This window comes from Fundulus heteroclitus, chromosome 24 (assembly GCF_011125445.2).
Source record: "Fundulus heteroclitus isolate FHET01 chromosome 24, MU-UCD_Fhet_4.1, whole genome shotgun sequence".
Taxonomy (NCBI): domain Eukaryota; kingdom Metazoa; phylum Chordata; class Actinopteri; order Cyprinodontiformes; family Fundulidae; genus Fundulus; species Fundulus heteroclitus.
The window spans coordinates 11,676,982-11,691,846 of record NC_046384.1 but is presented as its reverse complement, the minus strand read 5'-3'; the positions used below and the strand labels follow the sequence as shown (position 1 = coordinate 11,691,846).

Genomic DNA, 14,865 nt, shown 5'->3' with positions numbered 1-14,865 from the left:
GCACAGATGACTCCCCGAAGAATCTACATTTCTATTGGTCTATCAGTCTAAGCCCCGCCTCCTTCAAACTAGCATTAATACTATTGAGGGCACACTGCCGGGGAGTAGAGCAAAACAACAACGAAGATGATCAACTGGAAGGTAAATATGATAGAAATGCGTTTATTTAAATCATGACATTCAGCTTTTAGTAATACAATTATAATAATAGCTAAGCCGTCTAGATAATTTATAGCTGCGTGTGAGAGTTATACTGCGGCTAAAAACGATGCTAATGTCTTTAGCTAACCTCCAAGCCAACCACACTGTAGATGTTCCTATGGACCTTTTTTGCTGTTTTGTCAGAAATGCCACCGTGCTAGCTCCTGTGAGCAGGATCTGGTCACTGATAGCTGTGTTAGCATGCAGCTTATAATACACATGCTGTATGTAGGGTGCAGCTGCTTCCCTCTTTCACCCAGCCTGCCCCTCTCTGTGACCAAATTAACTCCTTCCTCCAGCAGACAGCTGAGGAGCCCCTGGTGGATCACAGGGGGTGTGAGTGGGGGGAGATACTTCTCCTGCTTCCCTGACTGTTCCAGATTTTCTTCTCCATCGCAGTTTTTAGCTGATCTAAAATCTAAAAACCTTGATCTGTTCCCAGGCTTTAGACAACGTCCCCCTCCTCTTCTACATCCTGGCCCTGAAGACGCTGCTGCTGTGCCTGGGCTTCGCCGGGGTCAAGATTTACCAGAGCAGGAAGGCGGACGAGGCGCTGAAGAAGCAGCAGGCCGAGAAGAGGAGGCTGGCCCAGCAGGCGCAGGAGCTCATCGACAACTTGAAGGAGGACTGAGAAGGGTCCAGAGAAGCTGGTACCGTACTTACTTTTACTCCAATGAGTGGTTTGCAAAAGTAATTAACACCCTTAAGTTTTTTTTTTTTTTTTTTTACCTACATGGTTTATATTTTCTTAAGTTCCGTGTGATAGACCTACACAAAGTAGATAATGGAGGAAAAACTGGGGCACCACACTAAATATTCAGTTCTTTGTCAAGAACTCTTAACATATTGGTTTTAAATCTCTTTTTTTATATCTGGACATAAAGTCATTTAATTGCGTTTGTCCAACAGAATTTAACAAGACACACCCCCTAATAGTTGGTCGCCCTCCCTTAGCTGAAATAATTTCAAAGAGATGCTTCTTCCGGCACTCTTTGACATCCGTTTGAGAAATGTTTGTCCCACTCCTCGCTTTCAGCTGCGAGACATGTGAGGGGCTCCTTGCACGTTCAGCCTATTAAAGTATGTTAATGCGATCTGGACTTTGACTAGACCTTGGACTTGGCATTTTCCGATTCCTGGCCAGGTCTTGGTGGATTTTCCGGTATGTTTTCGGTCCTTGTCATGTTTCGGGGTCCAGTTCTGGCTTTTTTTCACAGTTGTTCTCACGCAGGGCAGGTCCTGCTGCTGCAGCACATCCCCAACCCACGGCATCGGCTCGTTTCAAGGGTTTCCACTCTTGAAAGTTAAACTTTTGCAACTTATTTCTGATTGTATAGACATTTTTACTTCTTATTTTACTGTATTCTTAATTTTTGTCTGCACCATCAATACCAAGTCAAATTCCTTGTAAGTGCAAACCTACTTGGCGGTTAAACTTGATTCTGATTCTGATGACCTTTCATATTGTCAGTATCTCCAACCTGCCTTAGTTGTTGGTGACATTTTAGCCGTTTTTATTAATCACATTTGCAATATAGTTGCAATTTCAAAAGCCCACAATTTCCAAATAACAGAGGTATACAATTTTTGGCTACGTAGCAAGTTATGGCTAAGACGCATCCTTTAGTTGTTGGTAATGTGTTTTAAAGTAGATTTGCCTCCACATGGAAGGGAAGAGAGTTGCAGCTGTGAGAAAATGTCAATTTATTATTTGTTTTATATAATCAATACTTTTTTTTTTTTTTTTTTACCAGAAACTTTTGGGAATCTCACCATAGACAGTCAAACTCTATTCTGATTAATAACTCAATTACATTTCTTGTTTTAAATGGTCCATGTTTACAAACAAGACACTGTAAGGTAGTAATTGTACATTTATTTCAGTAGTATTTAATTTTGGGAAGAATATGAATTCATGTATTATAAAAGTTACATTTTATGTGACTAATCTGGTCAGTTTCTATGAAAAGTCCTTTGATCCAGATCCTCTACTCGTTCAGTTGAGCGAGTAGAGGATGTTCAGTTATTCCTTTCAATCTGTTTATAATTTAGTTAAAATGTTTATTTTTTTACATTTTACTTTGAGAATTTTGTTTCAGTTCTCAAGTTTCACTCATTCCACCTGAAGAGAAATTCATATGAGAATATACACAATCCCCCTGATCAAAAGGCTTTTATGGTTTATGAAAGCTGGAAATTTGTTTTGTCTCTTGTTCGTGCTGCCAAAGGTTTTGCCCTTTTTTTTAAAAGAAAAATTATAAAATCTTGTTTTTTCTTTGCTTTTTAGCTACTGTAAGTGTTTTCATCATACAAATAATTTTAATACCACAAATAACCAGTCAAAGGAAAAAAAATCGGGTTGCTTCGTGGTGTCAGAGGCAAATTCGCCAACAGGATCAAACAGCAACTCAGACTCACAACCACACAGGGCATATGTCCCAAACTCAGCCAAAACCCATGAAACATCCCAAACCTGTCTACCCTAAAAAGCTTATGAATATTTTTTGCAAGGCACTGTGTAGGAATCCCCTGCACTCTTTCAGCTCACCTTCTTCTTTTCTCCCCCTGATCAGATCAAGCTTCTTGCAACGAGTCGGGAGAACCAGAAAGAGGAAAGAGGAAGACTGTGTTGCTCTTCTGGAGATTTGCTGTTCCACATCAGGATGTTGAACCACACTAGTTTTACAACTTTATTTATAAATCTGTTTTTTTTATAAGAAGAAAGGGAAGGGAGACACCATGAAGATAGGACTGATGCTTAACCAAGACACCCCAGTCTGCTGATACTCGAGTTTTTACTCTGTCAAATACTTTCTGCTTATTTTTATAATCCCATTAAACGGTTTGTTCCTCACGACAGTCTTTTCAGTGTGTTTTCTTAATTATGAAAAAAATTAAAAAACCCTAGCTATCAAAATGTGTAGCCTGACCAAAATATCTAAACCTGTTTTTAATTCACTATTGCCAATTTTAATTGTTTAAAATTACCCGATTCATGAAATTGATTGAATTCCTCCATGTTTTTGCGAAACTTTGGATAACAAAATGAAAACGGAGGTAGTTGCACAGAAAAAAGACGTATAAAAATAGGAATGTGACATAATGAATTAAATGGGTTCCAAAGCGTTTGTAAAATCTGTTATCCAGCAGGAATTGTTTTTGCATGAGCACGCCTCATCTCAACATCTCCAATATTAGGAATACAGGTGTTGACCCAAAAAAATTAGAATAAATTAATTTTGGTAAATCAATAACGGGAAATGTATACAGACAATAAATGTAACACTGGCGCCACCCAGTGGTGAACTCCCAAAACAGCCTCTGCTCTTGATAGACGGGTACATCTAAAAAAAAAAAATGGATGAAAGTTCAATGTTTTTTGCCAGTCATTTCAAAAAGAGAAACTGTTATTTTATAGATTAATTACACACAGAATAAAATATTTCAAGGTTTTATTTCTTTTGGAACAATCAAAAATGATTTATTAAAATGCAATTTCTCACAAATGTTTGCAGTCATAGGTCGGCAGTATAACTTTAGATAAATATTTACAAAACATTAAAGAAGTCTTATTGCATAATCTAAAAGAGAAAAACAGTCTGTGAAGTCATCAACATGTTGCCAGCAGATTCCAAACACATCAACCCCAGGCTCGCATAAATCGTTTTTGACGATTGTTCCAAGATGCTGAGATGCAGCTGGACGTTTTCCCCCCAGCTGTTTCTACCTCTTGCAACCAGCAGAGGGCGCTGTTCCATTGATTTTGAAAACTGCATCACAGACTTCATTAACCTCAATGGCTCTCATGCAGGTAGAGTTTCTCCAATATTGGGCTCCTGAATCAATCCTGCAATAAAGACTCTTCTCAAGAAGTTTTTCTTAGTGTATTTGTTGTATAGTGACATGTAAGCAGTGGCAGTGATACTTTAATAAATCAATCAAATTAAGTAATGTCCCTAAAACACTGTGAAACAATATTTGATGATCGATCTACCATCATATATTGATACAGAATCATTTCTTCATTCCTCAGATATGTCCTACTGACATTTTAGAATACACAAGAAGAATTTGGTTTTGTTCAAACACTACAACCATTGTAAAACCAATATAGTTACACATGTTTTTTGGTTCTAAGCTTGAAACCAATAAACACCCAAAATTAAAGTTAGATCTTCAGAGTTAGATTTAAAATTGAAGTTAGAAATTAATATTAGATATAATTGATGTAATATAACTGGAGCTGTGTAATACTTTACATTGCTTCAAGTTCAGCATCCCTTTATTAACCAAGTCATCCCTGCTGTTGGTTCAGTCCACTTCCCCCTCTCTATAAAGGTAACTGGAACCTTCCACTTCCTGTTTGCCAGTCCATGGATGGAGCACATGTGGAGCAAACCTTAGGGTAACTGCACTTTGATATCAGTCTGTGTCTTTGAATCTGTAAGTGGAGCTAAACTAGTGTCTAAAGTGTGTTTGTTTAAAGTCTTAACACCAGAGATTTTTAGACTAACCTGGATTTTCCAGATATTGTTAGCTTATTTTTGGTGTTAGCATGCTAACTGAGTCACAAGCTAAAGAACCGTGAGTTACACAGTTTCCCTCCAAATGCTGAGGCCTACATTTTCATGACAATGTTACACTGCAACAACAAAGTTAGGCTCCGAATATCTGTTTCAGTTTGTGTGCGACCTCGTCTTCGTTCAGTTTGATTAAAATTTCATTGATTTAAAATATAACTGGGTTTTTTCCCCCCCAGTGTCCTGTCTAGCAATGTGGCAAGAAGAATTGATGTCTTAATGCCAAAAAGAGCTCAACAGATTTTACTTTCACAAGTTGAGCAGTCAACTTTCGCCATAGTGCTCTGCTTGATTTATGCATGTGAATAGTTTTATTATGATTCATGCAGCGAGTATTTCAAATTATGTGCACACTACAGTGGGAAAGTAGGAGAGGAAAGGAAGAACAAGAACAGAAAAAAATAAAGACAAAAGGTGAAAGAAAGAGGAGATGAAAGGGAAAGAATGATAAAACGTCTTCAGTCTGCTTCATCACCTGCAAAGAGAGATGTAAAAAGAACAGCACAACCAACGGATATAGTGTAACAGATACAATAAAGTAACACCTTGATACCATTGCTGAATTATACGTATGTATAATGTGGTAGCTGAAAAAAATATGGGGTTTCTGTATGGAAGTGAATCCCTAAGTACCTGAAACCCAGCACCTGTAGGTGTTTGTGAGAGTGCACTTGTGTATGTGAAGTTTAGCCAAACTAAAATGCTCAATAGTGGTTGTGAAGAGAATTGCCCCCCCCCCCCCCCCCCCCCCATATAAAAGTTAAGCCTTATACTACAGTGGACCACATGGTCCGGAAAACACGGTATTTCCCTTAAGTCAAACTTTCAACACAACACATTCTACTCATGTAACTTTATTGGACTTTAGAAAGAACCGGTTCTGTGACCTGACAGCAGTCCTGATTTCCAAGCCAGTGAAATCTATCAATGGGCACGGCCCCCTCCCCTATGCAATAGCTTTCTATAGATGTCTTTATTCTGCTCTAGTCTAAAAACTAGACAACCTAGAACCTGAACTATATTATGCTACACTTGTAGCACACAAATAAAGCATCAGTATCCCTTTATTGGGATTAACCCTCTGCTGTTCCCCGTCTCTATTAAGGTAACTGGAACCCTCCACATCCTGTTTGCCAATCACTTTGATATCAAAATGTGATTTTGAATCTGGAACTAGAGCTAACATTTCTGTGCCTTTAATTCCAACCAGAGTTCTTCCAATGTTTTTGTTTCTTGTCGTATGACCCTCATTTCTCTCTCCAGAAGTCCAGGAAAGAACCCGGCCCCCTCCCCGCCACCAGCTCCATACAAATCTCAATTTCTGTTTACTGAAGCTGTGTAGTATTCTAGAAAGTCTTCCCCTGTTGTAAAAAGGTAACTGGTTTGGATGGAGGGAAACTGGAGTTGAATAAAATATACTATGATGACCTTTGCATGTTCTTAATATCTACTGCACACACTTTTATTCTTGAACTTAATACATACATGAAAGTATAATATTCTAGCAACTTATGATCTTTACTTGCAAGTAAGTAGCATTAATAATGTAACTTTAGTTATGTTTTTGCATAACTAAAGTTAAATTAGTTACATTACATAATTAATACATGACATACAACATCCGTTTTTCAAAAATATTTTAAAATGAGTTTAAACTTGTGAGCTTTTCTTAAACTGATGTTAATGCAAGTAACTAGCAATAATAATGTAACTTTAACACTAAAGTTACATTATTATTACAACAAGTTAAGTATCAAGTCAAAGATTAGAAGTAAAACTTGCTCCCAAACCTCGTTTCCTGTTGCATAACACCTTCCATTTACTTGTCTGGAGGCCGGGGAGGGGACACGGCCCCCTCCCTAACCCACCACAGTGGGAGATATGATCCAGGCTCAGGCGGGATTCGAACCAGACACAACGCCACTGGCGCATTACGGTCGCGAACGTAACCCACTAAACCATGAGGCCTTTCACACTCTGACCTGTTCTCCGGGCGCATTTATCTTTTTAGGTGTTAAATGTTTTAACAACAAAACCTAGTAAGAATAAGCTGGATTTGAACTTGTGACTAGCAGAACTTTGAAGCTTTTACTCAGCACCACCAACCAACCCACTAGGCCACAAGACCTTTCACACTCTGACCTGTTCTCCGGGTGCATTTATCTTTTTAGGTGTTAAATGTTCTGACAACAAAACCTAGTAAGAATAAGCTGGATTTGAACTTGTGACTAGCAGTACTTTGAAGAACTTGTTAAACACCACCAACCAACCCACTAGGCCATAAGACCTTTCACGTGCTGACCTGTTCTCCTGGCACATTTGTCTTTTTATGGGTTAAATGCTGTCGTGACAAAATGTTTTAAGAGTAAGCTGGATTTGAACTCAAGACTATAAACTTTGAAGCTCTTTTTCAGCACCACCAACAAACCCACTGTGCCACAAGAGCTGTCACACTCTTAATATTCACACTTCGACCTGTTCTCCTCGTGCATTTTTTTCATTTTTAAATGCTCTGATAACAAAACATAGCAGGATTTGAACCAACGATCTTGTGTATGTTGAACATCCTTCTCAAGGGACTCCCACAACCCACTACACCAAAGGACCCATCTCTTTCTGACTTGCTTTCCTAGCGCATTTATATTTCTATTTTTTATCACCTGGTAATGAAATGTTGTAAGACTTAGCAAGATTTGAACCAAGGATCTTCAACAACCTTGTCAACAGTCACATGGCACCACCAGACCCTTCACACACTTGAAGCAGATTCATTTTTATTGAGCTGCAATGCAAATGGTGGAAAAACATCAACTCTGGATCACCTTGACCAGAATTTGAACCCCAGACCTTTGGAACTGTTAACCACACTTTCCATCCTCTGGCCCACCTCCTCTCTGAAACCTTTCACACTGAAAGAAATGATTACATTTATGTTGTGATGACGATAGAAGCCATCACACCATAAGATCATTCATACTAGTGACTGTTCGAGTAATGTATTTATCGAGGTATGTTCTGGAGTAATAATCATAAATAAAAACAAGACGTCTTCACGTAGAATTGAACTCATGAGTTTCTGAACACATTACATCGTTTTCTACCTGATGAGCTATTCAGGTAGACAGCTTGAGCTGCTTTCACTCGTCTTTAGAATGTTTTACTTTCCTTTTTATCCACCAAAATATTAAAATTGTAGTTTGAGAAAGACAGAACTTGATGACAATACCCTGGCAAAGGAAACCAGTCAACTTGTTAAAGGGTTCCTGTTCTTGTACTGTATTTATCACTTTAGTTTCAACACCCGTGATTATTGACTAAACATGTCAACATAGTGAACATAGAACCATCTGAACCACGTAAAACATTTATTTATGTATGATTCACAGTCAAAGACAAAAGCTTTGGTGTCTCCACCTAGTCTTGAACTCAGGATTCTCTGAACACCTTAAAGGTGTTCTCTACCTTCTGAGCTTACAATGTTTCTGTCTCCGTAAAACTTTTTCCCAAACATCCTTTCCTGGTGCATAACACCTTACATTTACTTCTCTGGAGGCCCCCTCCCTTATCCACCACCATGGGAGATATGATCCAGGCTCAGGCAGGATTTGAACCAGACACAACACCACTGGCGCACTACAGTCACAAATGTAACCCACTACACCATGAGGCCTTTCATACTCTGACCTGTTCTCCGGGCACATTTATCTTTTTAGGTGTTAAACACTTAGATAACAAACCCTAGTAAGAATAAGCTGGATTTGAACTTGTGTCTATCAGAACTTCAAAGAACTTGTTCAACTCTGCCAACCAACCGACCGACTAGGCCAGAAGACCTTTCAAACTCTGACATGTTCTCTGGGCGCATTTATCTTTTTATGTGTTAAACATTCTGATAACAAAACCTGGTAAGAACTTGCGACTATCAGAACTTTGAAGATTTGACTCAGCACCAACAACCAACCAACTAGGCCACAAGACCTTTCATGCTCTGCCTTTTTCTCCTGGCACATTTAACTTTTTCAGCTTTAAACGCTCTGATAACAAGAGTTTGTCAGAACAAGCTGGATTTGAACTCAAGACCATAAGAACTTCAAAGGTCCTTTGAGTACTACCAACAAACCCACTGTGCCACCAAACATTTTACACTCTGACCTGTTCTCCTGGAGCATTTATCTTTTTATACTTTTATACTAACAAAACCTTGTCAGAATAAGCTAGATTTGAACACAGAACCTTGAAGATCTTTCTCAGCACCACCAACAAACCCGCTGTGCCACAAGAGATTTTACACTATGACCTCTTCTATTGGCGCATTTATCTTTTTATTTGTCAAACGCACTGATAACAAAACCTTGTATGGAGAAGCTGGATTTGAACTCAAGACTCTCACAAGTTTGAAGATCTTTCAGAGCACCTCCAACAGACCCACTGTCCCACAACGGTTTTCACACTTCTGTCGCATTTATGTTTTTATGCTTTAAATGCTCTGATAAAAAAAATTATTCGTTTTTAAATGAGCTGATGATAAAACATACATAGACTTGAACTCAGGATCTTCTGTATGATGAACATCCTTCTCAGGAACCCACTACACCAAAGGATGTTTCCCTTTTAGACCTGTTCTCCTAGTGCATTTATCATTTTATGTGTTAAGCACTGATATAGTAAAACATTGTAAGACTAAGAACGATTTTGACTGAGGACTATCAGAACTTTAAAGATCTTTTTCAGCACTACCAACAAACCCACTATGCCACAAGAGCTTTCAACTTTCTGACAACCTTTCTTAGCGGATTTATCCTTTTATGTTTTTCAACATATAAGATGTAAGATTTGGCAACTTTGAAGTCAGGATCTTCTGTATGTTGAACTTCCTTCTCAGGGCCTCCAACAAACCCACCATGCCACAAGAGCAGCAGGGATAAGCGTGTAGGGCAATGGATAGACGGTCTGGGCTATTTCTTTTTCCTTGCCATCAAGATCTCTGCCAACTGGCACCAGAAAATGCTATTATTGGGCTTTCTTTGTCTGAAAACAGATGCATAGAACACCTTACGAGCGCAGCCATGATGAACTGGTGGAACTCTCACAGCTGACAATACAGCGATCTGATTGGCTGAGCAGCAAAACTCAAATCACGTGACCTCTTGGACCAGAGTGCAACTGTTTAGATTTTTTATCGGCTATAACTTATTAATGTGCAAGGGAAAATGTGGGAACATTGGTGTTTCGAGATCACTGCTTATCCAAGAGCAAGAAAGTCGCCCCCTGACAGTTCATACAAAAAGTCATCGTACAGATTCTGGCCCACGGCCTAAAACCAGCAACATACCAACTACACCACATGACCGTTCACATTTAGAGAAGCTCTCCCAGTGCACTGATCGTTTTAATGCTGTGATAATAAAATCATGTAAGACTTGAAATGAGGATCTTCAACGTGACCACACCACAGGGTCCTTCATACTAGTGACTGTTCTTGTAAAACATTTATTTATGTATGCTCTGGTTTACAGTCAAAGACAAAATCTTTGTGTCTCCATGTAGACTTGAACTCAGGATTCTCTGAACACCTCACAGTGTTCTCTTCCTTCTGAGCTATGCAGATAGTCACAAGTACTAGTTTTGAGTCGTCCTAAGAATGTTTTACTTTTCCTTTTTTCATCAAACCATTTAAATGTTAATTTCCAAACACATACCTTGATGACGTTTGGCAAAGGGAACTGCCAACTTGTTAAGGCTAGCGTCTCTGTTCTTGTAGCACATTTATCTCTTTAGTTTTAATATCCACGAGTGTGGATAAACCATGAAGGAATTGCAAAGACCAACAGGAAATGAACCTAAAACCACCAACAGGCTCATCTACCCCTTCAAGCCACCAATGTCGGCACTCCAGCTTTTCACTTTTCTTAAGACTTTTTACTTTCCTTGGTGACCTTCAAAATCACCTTTCTCTTCAATAAATATAAGTAACAATGGAGCTTCAGCTATTAACAATATTAAATAAAATGGCAACTAACCTAATATGAATCACAGTACTAGAAAGATGTTTTCATTTGCCTCCTATGTGATATATTTCTATATATTATTTATTGAAAGTCTACTTTTTAATGTTATCTGAGTCATGAATAAAAACATAAGAAACACACAGTTCTTTATTAAGCAATGAGTTCATAGAAGCAGGTTTATTCTCTTATACAGTGAGAAAGACATATTTATTTGAAGCAATTCTTGTTTTACTCCTTTTTTTCAGCAATGCAAGCAGAAAGAGCAAAAATGAGGACGTTTCTTGAAAGGTTGCTGATGTTAGAGGATGAAAACATTAAAGGTATTTTCTTCCTTGATAATCTGTCTGTGTCGGCAGGAGTGGAGAAGAAGTACGCTGATCAGGTTTAGATGTGATCTCCTGCATAGTGCACAGGTAAACCTTTTTTGCAACTCACAACAATGATCCTGTTAGTGTGACATGTTCCTCTGTATTCACATTTTGGTTTGCTGGCTTGATTCTTGAGATCACAAACGACAAGCCTGAACTTTTTTTTACTCTCTGTGAGTTCACTTTGTTTGTTATTAACGTCTTGACCATTACAGATGGATTTAACCTCCTTCTCAGCAGCCAGAATAAACGTGTTGGTCTCCTTGCAGCTGTTATCGTTTTCGTAGATGTGCTTCATCACCGCCGTGCATTTTTGTACCGTCATTTTTTTATCTATGTGCTGTCTTTTAAACTTCTGGTAACGTTCAAGTGTGTCTTCTACGGGTGCAGGGGTGCTGGTTTGATTCATCATGGACTCGGTGGCAAAGGCCTGCAGAGGCAACAAACAGACAAGTAGGAAAAGTGGCGGGATCTTCATCATTCTCTGCTGAAAGACAAAAGGAGAAGCATTTGTTAGTTTAAGCTGCTTCTCTGTCACAAATACTCTTTCTGAGTCAATTCATAAAGTTGGTTGGAAGATGGATGGAGCTAAGACCAGGGCAGACCTGGAAGAATCAGACACCTGACTCCTAACACCCACCTGGTCCCCTAGACCTAGGCACCCCACAATGCCCTGCCGGACACATCCAATCAATCAATCAATCAATCAATCAATCAATCAATCAATCAATCAATCAATCAATCAATCAATCAATCAATCTTGATACTGAGAATTTTTTTTGCTTTTCCAGTTCAAAGCTATGCAAACTGATTTTTCTTTCCCAAAGTGCTTTCATCCAAGTTACAACAAGCAAACTGAGGTCGGAAGCAATGCGTGTGGATATCCCCTAATTATAACTTCTGCTCCAGTCAACTTGCTTTTTCTAAATGTTGATTTGAATTTTAAAAATGACAGAGAGAAACATGTCTAATGCAACTATTTAAAGAGCGGGACACCTACCTTTTCTTGGTGCTCGACACAAAACGGTTAACTGGTTCAGTAGTGATGGTCCAAGTCTCTAGGCAGTAACACCAGTACGGGATTTTCTGTGGCTAAAAACTTGGATATGGAGCTGAAATGTTCAGAAGAGTCATCAGAACGAGTAGTCAGAATGGTACAATAGTGTTATTTAGCTGGTTCTAGGTCATCAGACAGTCCAAGTGGCAACAATCGTAATAAGGTGAGAATAATGCCTTGTTGACACTGTGGACAGCAACAGAAACCCCTAAATTTTGGATGTGCATAAGGCCGGTTAATCATGATGGCCGCTGTCAAAGGGCTGCACAGACGTCACACTTGTACTATATGTAAAATGTTGAATATATGAAGAGGGCAGCTAACTATCCCATGCAGTTGCATACCCTGTTTTTAAAAACATTCATGCTTTGTTCTGTATTTGGGATAGTTTGCTCATTGTTATCAAAATGTAAAAAGATATTTAACTCATTCATGATTGCACAGACTGATGTAATGAAACAGAAAATGCTTTACCTGGATCAAAATGGGAGAAGAGCCTTTCCCAAATGAACTGGAGCCAAAGGAAGAAGATTGGGTCTTTTGCGTCTTTAGTTGTCAAAGCGAGGTGTTGGATCAGTGATCAGAAATGTCTCAAAGCTCTTCTCTCCACAGCTTATATTTCTTTGAAAGGAGGAGTTTCTAAACTAACCCCCTTTCCATGTGATACCATCTATGGGTCTAAGTCTTAGGTTGCTAGAAGGAAACATAATGCATAATGAGCTTTAAACCAACTGATTGGATGTTACATTTACGTAATTGTAATCAAAATTCATAATGCATAATCAGCATAAGAAACCACAATAAGTCACAGGGGTAAATAACATGATGTCCATGTTTCGCAGAAAACACCTCGTAACCTTTACACTGAACATGCAAGAAAGCTGCGGCTGAAAATATTTCAGAGACAACAAACGAGACGACCGCGGTTGACCACAAACAATAAGTGCTGAGTGAGTTCACACACTGTTTGAAAAGGAAAAGGTAGCTCCAAACCAAATTTAAGTCAAAAGAGCTTCTTTACTTTAAAAAAAAAAAAAACTTTATTACCATTCCTGCGATTTCTTCTGTTCTTATAAAGAATAGTAGTGCCTGCTTTTATGTCTTAGTAAATTGTGTATTAGTGTTCTTGGATCTAAACCCCCCAAAAATTATTGTCCAAATTTTACAGAACAGTGCCTAAGCTAGATAAATTGATATACCTTCCTATTATGAAATGGGAGGCATATTTATCAGTCAGCTTTGAGCAAACAACTAACGCAATAAAAAAAGTCCTTGATAGATTTCACAATACAGTTCAATGATTGTTCAGGATGGGTTTTGAACAATCTAATACCTACTCACAGTGCACAGGCAATAAACCTGACAATTACATTCATGCACAGTGGTTATGTACACTTGTTCAGATGTTCTGGGGTTAGATATGTGAAGAATTATGAAGTTGTCTGAGATGTAATATTTCACCTTCCCCCTCAGTTTGCAGCGGTTTCACTGGCCTATACATAGCGAAGAAAACTGTCCTCTTAAGTAAAAAATATTCTCAGTATTATTCAGTATAGAGATCTATTATTGGACTATATATGGTAGCTGCATGCATTGTTCTTGGGAGGTCTGTGCAAACACACGGGTTACTGGCCTGGTCGCTGTGTGTGCTGCTCCAGGGTAGGTCTGGGGTGGGTTTAGGGGCCCAGGATTCCTAGGGTGGGAGTCCTTAACAAGACATTAGGAGCTTGGGTCATGGCGTGTATGTCGATGGGGTTTTGGACCAGTGCGTGCTCCAGGTTCTGACACTGCCCAGAGGCCTTTGATGCACTGGCGAGCCTCAAGCTGGTGGAGAGTTTGGTTTTTAACATCTCATTGCAGGTGCTCTCCCCCTCAGGGAGTGTATTCTTCTGGTTAGGTGGGTGGGGGAGGGGACTCAGCCTAGGTGTCTAATGTCTTATGTGGTAATGGAGTCGTTCAAATATTGGGGTGGGTGTAGCTTTTCTTCCGGGATGGGGAAGGGAGGCAGCCTTGGGTAGTTGCGTGTTTGGCACTGCCTCCCTGTTTTAGTTGCGTTTCCCAACAATTCTCAATACTGGTTCTGTCTGGAAGCAGGTTCAAGAGGTCTGTATGGTTTGGATGGGCTGGCTTATTGGAATTATTTTGGGGTCCCGACTTCATGGTGTATTCTGCCCCTGGCTCTGTGGGCCCTCAGCTGACCGTGGTTTGGGCTCTCCTGCAGGGCTGTAGGGTTTGGGGTGATTCCAAGGGGTTGGGTTGTCGCTTCTGGTTGTCGTTGGTTCTTGGACCTCGGGACCTGTCTCTAGCCTTAGGCTCAGAGGATTTGGGTGGTGCTGATAGTGGTGCCTCCCTCTTCTGGTGGGTTCAGGGAATGGGGGAGCCTATTGGAGTCACCAGGGGAGCTGGCTTCCTGGTAGAGCATTTTGCTCCCCAGTCCTTCCATCCCCATCCCCGTAAGCCTCCTTGTGCCTTCTCCATCACACTACCACACACGTAGGACCTTGGGTAGTGGGATTATGCCTGGGGTGCAGGGAGGGTTTCACATACCCGTTGTCTTGTGGTGGCCATGGTCTCAGAAGTTGATCGGGGCTGGGGTCTCTGTTCTCCCCAGGGTCTCTTTGACCCTTTTATTTTGGATCCTGGTTCAGGTG

At 39.8% G+C, this 14,865-nt stretch overlaps 1 protein-coding gene across 1 annotated transcript; it reads left to right on the top strand.

The window, feature by feature from the left end:
- Positions 1 to 13: 13 nt before the first annotated feature.
- On the top strand, positions 14 to 3,058 carry LOC105919358 (small integral membrane protein 11A). Its single transcript, XM_036128403.1, has 3 exons — positions 14 to 141; positions 644 to 851; positions 2,775 to 3,058. The coding sequence occupies exons 1-2, from the start codon at positions 127 to 129 to the stop codon at positions 830 to 832; spliced, it is 204 nt and encodes a 67-aa protein (XP_035984296.1). The 5' UTR covers positions 14 to 126; the 3' UTR covers positions 833 to 851; positions 2,775 to 3,058.
- Positions 3,059 to 14,865: the final 11,807 nt, after the last annotated feature.